General features: G+C 54.4%; 1 protein-coding gene across 1 annotated transcript; it reads right to left on the minus strand.

Moving 5' to 3' along the window:
- Positions 1 to 752: 752 nt before the first annotated feature.
- On the minus strand, positions 753 to 12,162 carry CLEC2L (C-type lectin domain family 2 member L). Its single transcript, XM_029057885.1, has 5 exons — positions 11,759 to 12,162; positions 4,930 to 5,004; positions 4,114 to 4,280; positions 3,690 to 3,790; positions 753 to 1,909 (listed from the first exon to the last, which is right to left on the minus strand). The coding sequence occupies exons 1-5, from the start codon at positions 11,964 to 11,966 to the stop codon at positions 1,798 to 1,800; spliced, it is 663 nt and encodes a 220-aa protein (XP_028913718.1). The 5' UTR covers positions 11,967 to 12,162; the 3' UTR covers positions 753 to 1,797.
- Between the last annotated feature and the right edge of the window lie 566 nt (positions 12,163 to 12,728).

The raw sequence follows: 12,728 nt of genomic DNA on the forward strand, positions 1-12,728 counted from the left end.
CATCCCCACAGCACTGTACTCATCCGCTCAACTGTATATATTTCCATTACCCTATTTATTTTGTTAATGAATTGTACATCGCCTTGATTCTATTTAGTTGCCATTGTTTTTACGAGATGTTCTTCCCCTTGACTCTATTTATTGCCATTGTTCTTGTCTGTCCGTCTCCCCCGATTAGACTGTAAGCCCGTCAAACGGCAGGGACTGTTTCTATCTGTTGCCGACTTGTTCATCCCAAGCGCTTAGTACAGTGCTCTGCACATAGTAAGCGCTCAATAAATATTATTGAATGAATGAATGAATCCACCCCACAAGCTTCTCTCAATCCCAATTTACTCACTCTACTTCGGTCTTGTCTATCTTTCCACTGACCTCTCATTCATATCCTGTCTCTGGCCTGGGACACTTTCCCTCTTCATATCCATTAGACAATTACCCTCTCCACATTCAAAGCCTTATTGAAGACATACCTTCTGAGGCCTTTCCCAACTAAGCCTTCATTTCCTCTTCTTACATTCCCTTCTGCATTGCCCTTGCACTTGATTTACACCATTTATTCACTCCTCCCTCAGTCCCACAGCATTTATGTACATAATCCACAATTTATTTATGTATAGTAATGTCACTCCCCCTCTAGACTGTAAGCTTGTTGTGGGCAGGGAATGTCTACTACCTCTATTATATTACACTCTCCCAAGCACTTAGTACAGTGCTCTGCACCCAGTAAGCACCCAATAAGTATGATTGATAGATTGGTATATAAATGGTAGCAAGAGGGTGGGGAAAGGGGAAGAGGATGGATGGAGCATGGAGGGAGGGCAAGGGGGTTGGTCCCCTCCATCCATGGCACTGGGCAGGACAAGCCAAAGGCAGAGAGAACAGTCCCCCGCTCCTCAGAGTCAGTACCGGAAGGGGGAGGGTATAGAAGCTTCAGGGCATGGGTCTGTCCAAGTGTTCCCTTCCTGGCAAGTGGAAGTGTACCTCGCAGCTGGACCTACAGCCCCATTCCTTGATGTGCAGGTCGGAATTGCCCCCAAGTAGCCATGGAGCATCACTTGGTAACCAAGGCCAGGCCAGAAGGCAGGGAGGGGACTGATGTCCATGGGACAGGGAGGAGGCTGAGGTCCACAGGGCAGGGAGGCAGCTGGGCCTAAGGGGCAAGGAGGAGGCCAGCCTGGAACTCACTGCCCTCAAGGCCAGCAGGGGCTGGGCCCCTCCTTGCCAAGGACCACCCAGGGAGCAGTCCTGTCTATCATGGCAGGGTCTGATTGGGTTGATTGAAAGTGAAATCTCAGAAGGAAAATTCAGTAGTCCAAGAAGTTGGGCTCGATGAGGTAGAAAAACAAAACGTTTGGCCAAGGTACAGCCCCCAAAGGAGCCGCCCCTCAGAAAGGCCAGAACCGAGCCTCATCCACTGCTTGGCTCAGGCCCCACCCCATGTCCAGGTGTGTTCCGGGCTCCGGCTCAGACTAGTTAGGTGGCCAACGACAGGGCTGGTGATGGAAGGGGTGGTAGGATCATGTGACCTGCCCAGACGTGGGCTAGCTGGGGCTGGCGGAGAGAGAAACGAGACACCCTGGGTCCCGATGCTGAGGCTGGGGATTAGATGGGGTTGGCCGCAGGCTGCTTTGCTGGATCTCAGTCCCCGCTGGTCAGCCCCATCTCTGAGGCCCAGATGGTCAGCCTTGTCCTTGCAGTCTGGACATTCAGCCCTGTCCCTGCAGCCGCGCACTAAGCCCCATGTCTGAAGCCGTACGGTCAGCCCCGCCCCTGCACCCATATGTCCCACGCCGTCCCTCAGGTGTATGCGGCCTTGCTGCACACCCAAGGCCTCGTCAACAGGCAGCCAGATGCCAGCAGGCGGGTCGGCTCCACAAAGACGCATTCGCCGTGGCCACCTATGGAGAACCTGTAGGCAGATAAAGGCCCTGCTGGACCACACCGTCTCCCCTCAGCCTCCCCAAAGCCTCTATCCAGCCTCCCTTTAGTTTCCACCTACCTTCTCTGCAAACAGCCTTTACCCAGCCTCTGCAGTCACCCAGCTTCTACCCAGCCTTCCTGTAGCCTCCACCCAGCCTCTCCACTATCTTCTCCATCCAACCTCCCTGCCATACTAAAGGACAGCCCACATAATAGGGAGCCAGGGCTTGATTGGTAATAGGGGTCAGGGCACTGACTCTAGGCTAAGCACTGGGTCAAGTGCTTGTGGGCAGTGTAGGTAGTGAGGGAGGAGAAACAGGAGGAGGAGAGTAAGGACGAGGAAAAGGATGAGGACAAGGATAAGGGAGGGTTTGGAGAAACTCCAAACTCTTTTTCTCCACTCCTTCCTATCTATTCTCCACCACCATCACTGCCTGCTCACCATATCTATTCTCCACCACCATCACTGCCTGCTCACCAGCACCCCTAACTTTGCCACTGGAGGAAAATCAGGATAGTGGAATGTGGGGAGACCAATATGGAATAGTGGATAGAACATGAGCTTGGCAGTCAGAAGATCATGGGTTATAATCCCGAGCGACACCTCTGGTCGGCTGTGTGACCTTGGGCAAGTCACTTCACTTCTCTGTGCCTCAGTTCCCTCATCTGTAAAATGGGGATTGAGACTGTGAGCCTCCTGTGGGACAGGGACTGTGTCCAACTTGATTACCTTGTATCTACACCAACACTCAGTGCAGTGCCTGGCACATAGTAAGCATTTAACAAATACCATAATCATTATTATTATTATTAGGGGGAAACTGGGGCCATGGGGGAAACTGTGAGTATAGGGTATATGGGAAACTGGGTCAGCAGGGGGTGGGAGACCAGGAAGGTTGGGGGTGGGAAAACTAGGGCAGTGGGGAGTGGGGGGACCAGGAGGGTAGGGGATGTGGGAAACTGGGGCAGCAGGGGGATAGGGTAACTGAGGCAGTGGGGGGTGGGGAGGCTAGGAGAGTGGTTGCCGGCTATGGATCAGAGAGAGGGTTAAGCTAAATACCTGGGGGGGATGGAAGGGGGTGGTGTTAGGGAACGTGGCAGGGCAGGGTTAGGAGGGGGTGGGTCAGCAAAATCTCCTCCTGGTGATACTGGTTAGAAAGACAGAAGTCATCCTGGGGTGGCTCCACCCTGAAAGAAGCAGGTGTCCTGGGGCAGCGGGTCTCAGCATGGCCCAGGGGAGCCGTGTTCTGCCCCACATCCTTTGGTTTCTCCCTCAGGGTCTCCTCAGGCTCCCTAGGAGCTGAACATGTTCTGCCCCACACCCTTCCGGCCTAACTCAGGGCCTCCCCAAACTCCTTCAGAGCTGAAAGTGTTCTGCCCCACATCCTAGGTTCCCTCGGAGCTGAACCTCTCCACTGATCTGGGGCCTCTTCTCCACTGATCTGAGGCCTCCTCCACTGAGCTTGGCTGGAAATTTTCCCAGCTTTTAGTGCAGTCCCTCACCCGCAGGAGGCGCTCAGCCCGTACCATTGTGGTTGCTGCTACTGCTGCCATCTGATCCCCGGCCCCATCCAACCTGCTCTCCTTTCTCCTCCCTTCTCTGAGCAGCAGAAGGATAAGGTAAGGGCCAGGGGAGGAGGAGGGACTGTCCCGGCCGAGCGTCCGCCAGGGGCCCCAGACTGACCAAGCACTTGGCACTGTGCCCAGCGAGCTGGGGAGTGAAGTTGGGACTGCTGAGAGGGAAAGGGGGAGAGTAGAAATGCACTCACGCGTCTGGGTCAAAGGGGGCCCCGTTGACCCAGTGAAACTCGTCCCCGACTCGCCGCAGACCAATCCAGGGCTCCCTCCTGGTGAACTTGAACAGGAAGTCCTGCCCGGGAAAAGAGGCCCACCTCCGGGTCAGATGCTCCACCCCCTCAGCCCCTCTGGCCGCTGCCCGTTAAGGCCATCCACCTCCATCCTTCTGTCAGTGCAGAGAGATGCTGCTCCTTCCAGGGTTGGTGGGCACAGGAAGTTGGTGGGCGTGGGGCAAGGCAGGGTGCCAGTGGGTGCTGGCAGGTGGTGCACCAAGTCCCCTTGCCTATGACCCCCTGCCTCCCTGCACTCCCCAAGCCCACCCCCAAACCCCACCTCCTCACATCCAGGACAGCCAACTTCCCTGGGCCCACTGGCCTCCGCCATCACGGCACCTACCAGCTCCTTCTGGCTCTCGACCACGGCCAGGGCGGCCTCGCGTGTGTGGCAATACTGGCGGCCTGTGTTCCAGTCCCTTGGATCATCCGAGAAGAAGTAGCATTTCCGTCCGTAGAGCAGCCAATCCTCGGGGCATGGGGCCTGACAATTGATGCAGCCCTTGGATGCTGCAAGGGGAGAATGTGGGTCGGGTCTGGCCACAGGCCAAGCACCCTGAGGGCCAGGTAGTCAGGTCTGGCCTGGAGTTACCTCAGCGTCCCTGGTTGCTCCAGCCTTCCCACCTGCCCCTGCCCAGCACTGCCCCACCCCCATCTTTCTTTGTAGAGAGAAGCCAGTCAGGGTGACCTTCCCTCCCACTGGGGTCACGGTTGAACCACATTTCTCCAGGAAGGGTTCCCAGAGAAGCAGTGGAAGAATCGGGACTCAGCCCAGCTCTTACCATCTCATCCTGCTCTGCCCCCAGGTCTTGTTCCCCCAGACTGATGGTCCCAGACCACATCCCCCAGGGCCACATCCTCCAGGTGGTGACCCCAGGCAGGTGCCCCCAGGTCATATCCTCCAGCGTGAGGCTCCTAGGCCATGTCCCTCAAGGCGGTATCTCCAGGCCAGCTCCTCCAGGTGGTACCCCAAGGCCATGTCCCCCAAGGATGATGCCCCCACAGGATAGTACCCCAGACCATGGTCCCCCAGGGTGATGCCCCCACATGAAAAGCCTACAGGACAGTACCCCCAGGTCATTGTCCCTATGGGTGATGCCCCTGGGAGGGGAGGGTATTGAGCTCTCGGATGGTGCCCATTGGAAGATCCCCCACTCACCCAGGATGCTCATCACCACCAGAATAGCGAAGAGCAGAACAGATATGGCTCCCAGCAGGAGTCGGGTTGTCGTGTCTGGGAAGGAAGAAAGAAAGGGGATCAGCTCCTGACCCCAAGAACTAGCAGGGGCAGGACTTCAGCCCCTGATCCCAGGGGTCCCTGAGGGCTGGATGACATGGGCAGGGGTTCGGTTCCTGACCACGGGGGTCCCTTAGGACTGACTGGCAGGGGAAGGGCTTCAGCTCCTGACCACTGGGGTGGGGGGGGGGTCCCTGAGGACTGGATGGCAGGAGCAGGGCTTCAGCTCTTGATCCTGAGGGTGGCACTAGGAGCACAAGGGCTGGCTTGGGCAGCATTCGGAGCATGATGGAGGTGGGGGCAGTGCTCAGGGCATGGGAGATGGAGGGGGCAGCCCTTGCAGCATGGTAGCTTGGGAGGGTAGCGCTCAGAGATGGGGAATGGAGGGGGCAGTGCTTGGAGCAAAGGGGGTAGCAGGTATGGCGCTCAGAACATGGAGGATGAAGGGGCAGGGCTCAGAAACCAGAGAAGACAACTTCCCCATGGAGGAGATTCAGGAGCCAGGGTGATTGTTCAAGCTGGGCGGAGAGAAAACATTCACTGACATCCCTGAGGGCTGAGGCAGCGGTTAAAATAGCCATCGATGGCTCCACAAACAGGGAGTCTACCCAGGGAGATAGGGTCCCTGAGCCCAAGGAATGGTCATTTTACAGAGGATGAAGGGGCTGCTGGTCTCTGGCTGGACAGGTTTCTGGCTGGCCAGGTCACAGTCAGAACAAATATCTAGTAAGTACTGTCCTGTTTCCCCCAGAGGCCTTCAATCTTTGACCCACACCAACTTTCCCAAGTCATTATGCCCCAATTTAGTCTCCATGCCCAAAACTACCTTCCTTTGACAAGCAAATTAACACCTTCACCACCACCATCTCCACTAAACTCAACTCACTTCCCTATCCCTTTGCCGATCCCATACCACTCCACCCACAGACCTCGATCACGTCCACAGTCCCCTTCTTTAGCTTCGGTGCATGAGCTGCAGAGCGCTGCTGGGGAAATTCAGATAACAGGCAGACCTCATCCAACTAATTTCATACTTGCCTGCTTTAACTCTATAATTTCCTCTGCCCAGGATCCTCCATTATTTCCTCTATCCTTCCTGACTCCCTTGCCCAGTGCCCTCACTAGTTATTTTTTTTAAATAATCTTTATTAAGAGCATACTATGTGCCAGACACTGTACTAAGCCCTGGGGTAGATACAGGGTAATGGGTTGGACACAATCCATGTCCCAAGTGGGGTTCACAATCTAAAGCCCTGTTTTTCTCAGCTAGCTCTCCCTTCTGCATTGACTATGCACTTGGATCTGTGACCTTTGGACATTTGATATTTGCCTCACCCACCACCCCAAAGCACTTATGTACATATCTTTAAATTATTCATTGTAAATTACTTATTCATATTAATGTCTGTCTCCTCCTCTAGACTGTAAGGTCATTAAGGTCATGGAACGGGTCTGCTAATTCTGTTGTATTGTACTCTCTCAAATGCTTAGTGCAGTGTTCTATACATAGTAAGCGCTCAGTAAATACTGTAACTTGATTAATCCCCATTTTTACATATGAGGCAGCTGAGTCATAGAGAAGTTAAGTGACTTGACCAAGGTCACACAGCAGACAATTAGCAGAGTCAGGATTAGAACCCAGATCCTCTGACTTCCAGGCCCAAACTCAGTTGTTTCAACGTTTTAACTCCATCCTCAAAAACCCCTGTCCCCCATCTTTCCCTGTCTTTTGCCTCTAATGACCTGGCCACATTCTTTATTGAGAAACTTGAAATCATTACGCTCTTAGGTTTCCCTAAAAGCTCCTTTCCTCCCTTCTAATCCCTCCCACCTCCTGTCCTTCTTTGACCCTCCCTTCTTTCCCAGCAGTATCTCAACAGGAGACCTCCTGACTTCTCTCAAAATTTACCCTCTCCAACTGCGCATCCAACCTCATCCTTTCACTCCTCATCATAACACTTGTCTCTTCCCTTCTTCCCTCCCTGATGTCATCTTCATTCATTCATTCAATAGTATTTATTGAGCGCTTACTATGTGCAAAGCACTGTACTAAGTGCTTGGAATGTGCAAATTGGTAACAGATAGAGACAGTCAGTGCCCTTTGACGGGCTTACATTCTAATCGGGGGAGACAGACAGACAAAAACAATAGCAATAAATAGAATCGAGGGGGGATGAACATCTCATTAAAACAATAGCAAATAAATAGAATCAAGGTGATGTACATCTCATTAACAAAATAAACAGGGTAATGAAAATATATACAGTTGAACAGAAGAGTACAGTGCTGAGGGGAGGGGAAGGGAGAGGGGGAGGGGAAGGGAGAGGGGGAGGGGAAGGGAGAGGGGGAGGGGAAGGGAGAGGGGGAGGAGCAGAGGGAAAGGTAGGAAAAGAGGGCTTAGCTGAGGACAGGTGAAGGGGGGTAGAGGGGGAGCAGAGGGAACAGAGGGAAAAGGGGAGCTCAGTCTGGGAAGGCCTCTGGGAGGAGGTGAGCTTTAAGTAGGGTTTTGAAGAGGGGAAGAGAATTAGTTTGGTGGAGGTGAGGAGGGAGGGCATTCCAGGACTGCGGGAGGACGTGGCCCAGGGGTCGATGGCGGGATAGGCGAGAATGGGGCACGGTGAGGAGGTGGGTGGCAGAGGAGCGGAGCGTGAGGTGTGGGCAGTAGAAAGAGAGAAGGGAGGAGAGGTAGGAGGGGGCAAGGTGATGGAGAGCCTTGAAGCCTTAAGTGAGAAGTTTTTGTTTCGTGTGGAAGTTGATAGGCAGCCACTGGAGGTTTTTAAGAAGGGGAGTGACATGCCCAGAGCGTTTCATCTGTTCACCCTCCAATGGCTTCTTCTCCACTGTTTCAAACATCCTCATGTCTGTCTATCCTAAAAAAAACAAAACTCTCCCTTGACCCCATGGCTCCCTCCATTTATTTCCCCATCGCCCATCTCTCTAACCTCCTTGAATGAGTTGTCTACACCTGCTGTCTCCAGTTCCTCTCCTCCAATTCTCGCCTTTACCACGAACTCCAATCTGGCTTCTGCTCCCTTCACTCCCTAGAAATTCCCCTCTCAAAGGTCACCAATGATCTCCTTGCCAAATCCAACAGCCTCTACTCCATCCTAATCCTCTTCAACCTTCTACACTTGTCAACCACCCCCTTCTCCTGAAGACATTATTCAACCTTGGCTTTACTGACACTGTCCTGTCCTGGTTTTCCTATCTCTCTGATGGCTCATTCTCAGTCTCTTTTATAGGCTCCTACTCTGACTCCCATCTCTTAACTGTCTCCCTCAAGTTTCAGTTCTAGGTCCCCTTCTATTCTCCATTTACACCCACTCCCTTGGAGAACTTATTCGCTCCCAAGGTTTCAATTACCATCTCTATGCTTATCATTTCCAAGTCTACATCTCCAGCTCTCTCCCTCTCTGAAGTCTCCTATTTTCTCCTTTGGGTCATTGCTACTTGTGATGTCCCACTGACATCTCAGAGTTAACATGTACAAAACAGAACTCCTCCTCTTCCCACTCAAATCCTGTCCTCCTCCTATCTTTCCCATTACTATGGACAGCACCACCATTCACCCTGTCCCATCTTGGTGTTATCCTCAAATCATCTGTGCCTCAGTTACCTCATCTGTAAAATGGGGATTAACTGTGAGCCTCACGTGGGACAACCTGATTACCCTGTATCTACCCCAGTGCTTAGAACAGTGCTCGGCACATAGTAAGCGCTTAACAAATACCAACATTATTATCTCTCTCATTAAGCCCACATATTCAATCTTTCACCAAACTCTATTGGGTCAACCTTCATAATAAGGGTAAAATTCATCCTTTTCTCTCCATTCAAACTGCTACCATGTGAATCCAAGTACTTATCCTATCCCGCTTTGATTACTGCATCAGTCTCTTGGCTGACCTCCCTACCTGCTGTCTCTCCCTACTCCATTCCATTCCATACTTCACTCTGCTGCCTGGATCACATTTCTACAAAAACTTTCAGTCCATATTTCCCCACCCCTCAAGTACCTCCAGTGGTTGCCCATCTACCTCTACATCAATGAGAAACTGCTTACCATAGGTATTAAAACACTCCATCACTTTGCCCCCTCCTACCTTCACTCGCTACTCTCTGACTACAAACCAGCCTGCACACTTTGCTCCTCTAATTCCAACCTCTCACTTTACCTTGATCTCATTTATCTCACCACCAACCTCTCAGTCACGTTTTGCCCTTGGCCTGGATCACCCTCCCTCTTCATAGCTATTAGATGATCACTCTTCCCACCTTCAAAATCTTATTAAAAGCATATTTCCTCCAAAAGGCCTTCCCTGACTAAGCCCTCATTTCCTTTTCTCTCTCTCTCTTCTGCAATGCCTTTGCACTTGGATTTACACTCTTAATTCACCCCTCCCTCAGTCCCCCAGCACTTATGTACATATCAGTCATTTATTTATATTGTCAGTCTTCCTTTCCAGACTGCAAGCTTATTCATTCATTCATTAGTATTTATTGAGCGCTATGTGCAGAGCACTGTACTAAGCGCTTGGAATGTACAATTCGGCAACAGATAGAGACAATCCCTGCCCACTGATGGGCTTACAGTCTAATCAGGGGAGACAGACAAAAACAATAGTAATAAATAGAATCAAAGGGATTATTAACAAAATAATCTCATTAACAAAATAAATAGGGTAATAAAAATATATACAAATGAGCAGACGAGCACAGTGCTGAGGGGAGGGGAAGGGAGAGGGGGAGGAGCAGAGGGAAAGGGGTGGAAAGGGGGCTTAGCTGAGAGGAGGTGAAGGTGGCGGCAGAGAGGCAGCAGAGGGAAAAGGGGAAGCTCGTGGGCAGGAAATTTGTCTATGAACTCTGTCATACTGTACTCTCCCAGGAGCTTAGGACAGTGCTCTGCACACAGTATGTGCTCAGTAAATATAATTGAATGATTACTGGGCTGAAACCTGGGTTATGTAAAACAGGGCTGATTGTCAGCAGATTATTATTATTAGTAATATTCATTCAGTCATACATATTGAGCGCTTACTGTGTGCAGAGCATTGTCAAGAATAATAACACGAAGATATTTGTTATGTGCATGGGCTCACGGTCCAAGTGGGAGGGAAAACAGATATTTAATCCCCATTTTATAGTTGAGGAAACTGGGGTACAAAGAAGTTAAGTGACTTGCCCAAGATCACACAGCAAGCTATTGGCAGAGCCAGATTTAGAACTCAGGTCCTCTGACTCCTAGGCACGTGCTCTTTCCACTAAGCCATGCTGCTTTGCAGATAATTGTGATCTTGTGAGGGAGAAGAGGCAGGGATCTAGAGGGTCTTGAGGAGGTGAGGAGCCCAGCAGCTCCTGGGGAGGGAAGCCCACTCAGAGATGGTCCTGGGGAGAGAGCAGGGGCCTGGAGGGTCCTGGGGGGTGAAACCCACTCAGGAATGACCCTAAGGAGGGTTTGGAGGAAGTGGGGGCCCAGAGAGTCCTGGGAAGGGGAACCCATTCAGGGATGGTCCTGGGGAGGGGGTGGAGAGTGGAGTCCCAGAGGGTCCTGGGGAGGGGATTCCACTCAGGGATGGTCTTGAGGTGGGGAGCGCAGAAGGTTTTGGGGAGATGAGTCCACTCAGGGGTGGTCCTGGGGAGGGTGGGAAGGGAGTGGGGTCTCAGTGGGTCCCTCGGAGGGGAGCCCACTCAGGGATGATCCTGGGAGAGTGGGGAGCCCAGAGGGTCTTGGGGAGAGAGCAGTGGCCCAGAGGGTTCTGGGGAGGGGATTCCACTCAGGGATGGTCTTGGGGTGGGGAACCCAGAGGGTCCTGGGGAGGGAAGTCCATTCAAGGATGGCCCTGGGGAGAGTGGGGAGGGAGTGGGGGCCCAGAAGTTCCTGGAGAGAGGAGTCCACTTGGGGGTAGATCTGTGGAGGGTGGGAAGGGAGTGGGGCCTCAGAGGGTCCCTGGGAAGGGAGCCCACTCAGTGATGGTCCTGGAGTGAATGGGGAGAGACCAGGGATCCAGAGGGTCCTGGGCAGGAGAGCCCACGCAGAGATTATAGAGAAGCAGCATGGCGTCAGAGAAGCGGCACGGTGTAGTGGATAGAGCGCAGGCTCGGGAGTCAGAAGGTCACGGTCTCTAATCCCACCTCTGCCACTTGTCTGCCATGTGACCTTAGGCAAGTTATTTCATTTCTCTGTGCTTTGAGTTCCCTCATCTGCAAAATGGGGATTGAGATTGTGAGCCCCACATGGTTCCAGGATTGCGTCCAACCCTATTTGCTTGTAACCACCCCAGTGCTTAATACAGTGCCTGTATTACTACTTCTGCTAATTATTATTATCGTTATGGTCGTGACGAGGATGGGTTGGGAGAGGGGTCCCAGAGGGTCCTGAGGAGGGTAGAGTGTTCTGCGGAGCGGTGGTCAGACCGAGCTGCCCCTCCGGCCTTGGCGGTGAGACCGGGCATAAGGGAGGTGGAGATGTGTCTGTCTGTCCCTCCCGACTCCCTGGGCACCGCAGCGGCGTTTCCATCCGCAGTGGTGACCCCATCCCGCACCGACCCCCTCCCCCCACCCGCAAGGGCAGCCCGCCCGCCCCGGGGCAGGGTGCGGTTCAAGGTGACCCCGGGCCCGCCGGACGGAGCCCAGGAATCCGGGCCCGAGAGCTGGGCCAGAAAGGCGGGGCGCAGGGGTGCGGGGGAGGGGGGAAGGGGTCCGGCCTGCGGGTCGGTCCGGGGCGGGGCCCGCGTCCCCCGCATCCCCTTACCCTCCAACGCCGCCTTCCAGCTGGTGCTGCCCTCGTAGCCGGAGCCGGACCTCCGGAGCAGCGCGTCCTGGGCCGGGGGCCCGCGGCCGGCCGGGCTGCGGATGCTGACGCTCACCTCCCCGGGGGACAGCGCTCCCGCTCCCGCTCCCGCTCCCGCTCCCGTCTGCGGGGGGCGGCTCCGCCCGGGGCCCGACACGCCGGGATCCATCCCCCCGCGCCCGCAGCGCGACCCCCGCCTCCGCTACTGCCGCGGGGCCAGCGGAGATTGGGCAGGGCACATCGGGGGCCGCGGGAGGCCGGGGCCTTGCCCGCCCTAGGCGCAGCCTCGGCTGGGCCTTCCAAAGGTCCCGGCGGGGATGCAGGGAGGGATGGAGGGGCGAAGGGAGAGATGGAGGGAGAGATGGAGGGCTGGACGGAGAGAGGGACGGAGGATTGGAGGGAGGGAGGGAGGGAGGGAGGGAGGCAGGGAGGGAAGGATGGACAGAGGGATGGAGGGAGAGATGGAGGGATGGACGAAGGGAGGGAAGGAGAGAGGGAGGGAGGGAAGGAGGGACAGAGGGATGGACGGAGGAATGGAGGGAGGGAAGGATGGACAGAGGAATGGAGAGATGGAGAGAGGGACGGAGGGAAGAAGGGAGGGAGTGATGAAGGGAGGGAAGGAGGGATAGAGGAATGGAGGGATGAATGGCCGGAGGGAGGGAGGGAGGGAGGGAGGGATTGAGGCAGGGAGGAAGGGATGGATGGAGGTCGGGACGCCGGGGATGGGGTGGCGGCGGAGGGGCAGTCGGAGCGCCCAGTCCGGGCAGGTCCCGGCAGCTCTCACCTGGGCGGGGCGACGCTGGGCGGGGGCGGGGCGACCGTGGGCGGCGGCGGCGGAGACCCTGCTTCTTCCTCTCCTTACTCTGTCCTCAGGGGGAGTGGGCCTCTGGAAGGAGTCCTTACCTGTTCTTCCACTCCTCTGGAAATCGGC

The sequence above is a fragment of the Ornithorhynchus anatinus genome, chromosome 2, assembly GCF_004115215.2.
Source record: "Ornithorhynchus anatinus isolate Pmale09 chromosome 2, mOrnAna1.pri.v4, whole genome shotgun sequence".
Lineage (NCBI taxonomy): Eukaryota > Metazoa > Chordata > Mammalia > Monotremata > Ornithorhynchidae > Ornithorhynchus > Ornithorhynchus anatinus.

Bases quoted from the DNA above. Each gene is read 5' to 3' on its own strand.
- CLEC2L (XM_029057885.1), bottom strand. From the start codon at position 11,966: ATGGATCCCGGCGTGTCGGGCCCCGGGCGGAGCCGCCCCCCGCAGACG. The intron at 3,791-4,113 runs GTAGGTGCCGTG...TTTCCCGGGCAG, and splicing joins TCGAGAGCCAGAAGGAGCTG to GACTTCCTGTTCAAGTTCAC. The intron at 1,910-3,689 runs GTGAGTGCATTT...ATCTGCCTACAG, and splicing joins GCCCCCTTTGACCCAGACGC to GTTCTCCATAGGTGGCCACG.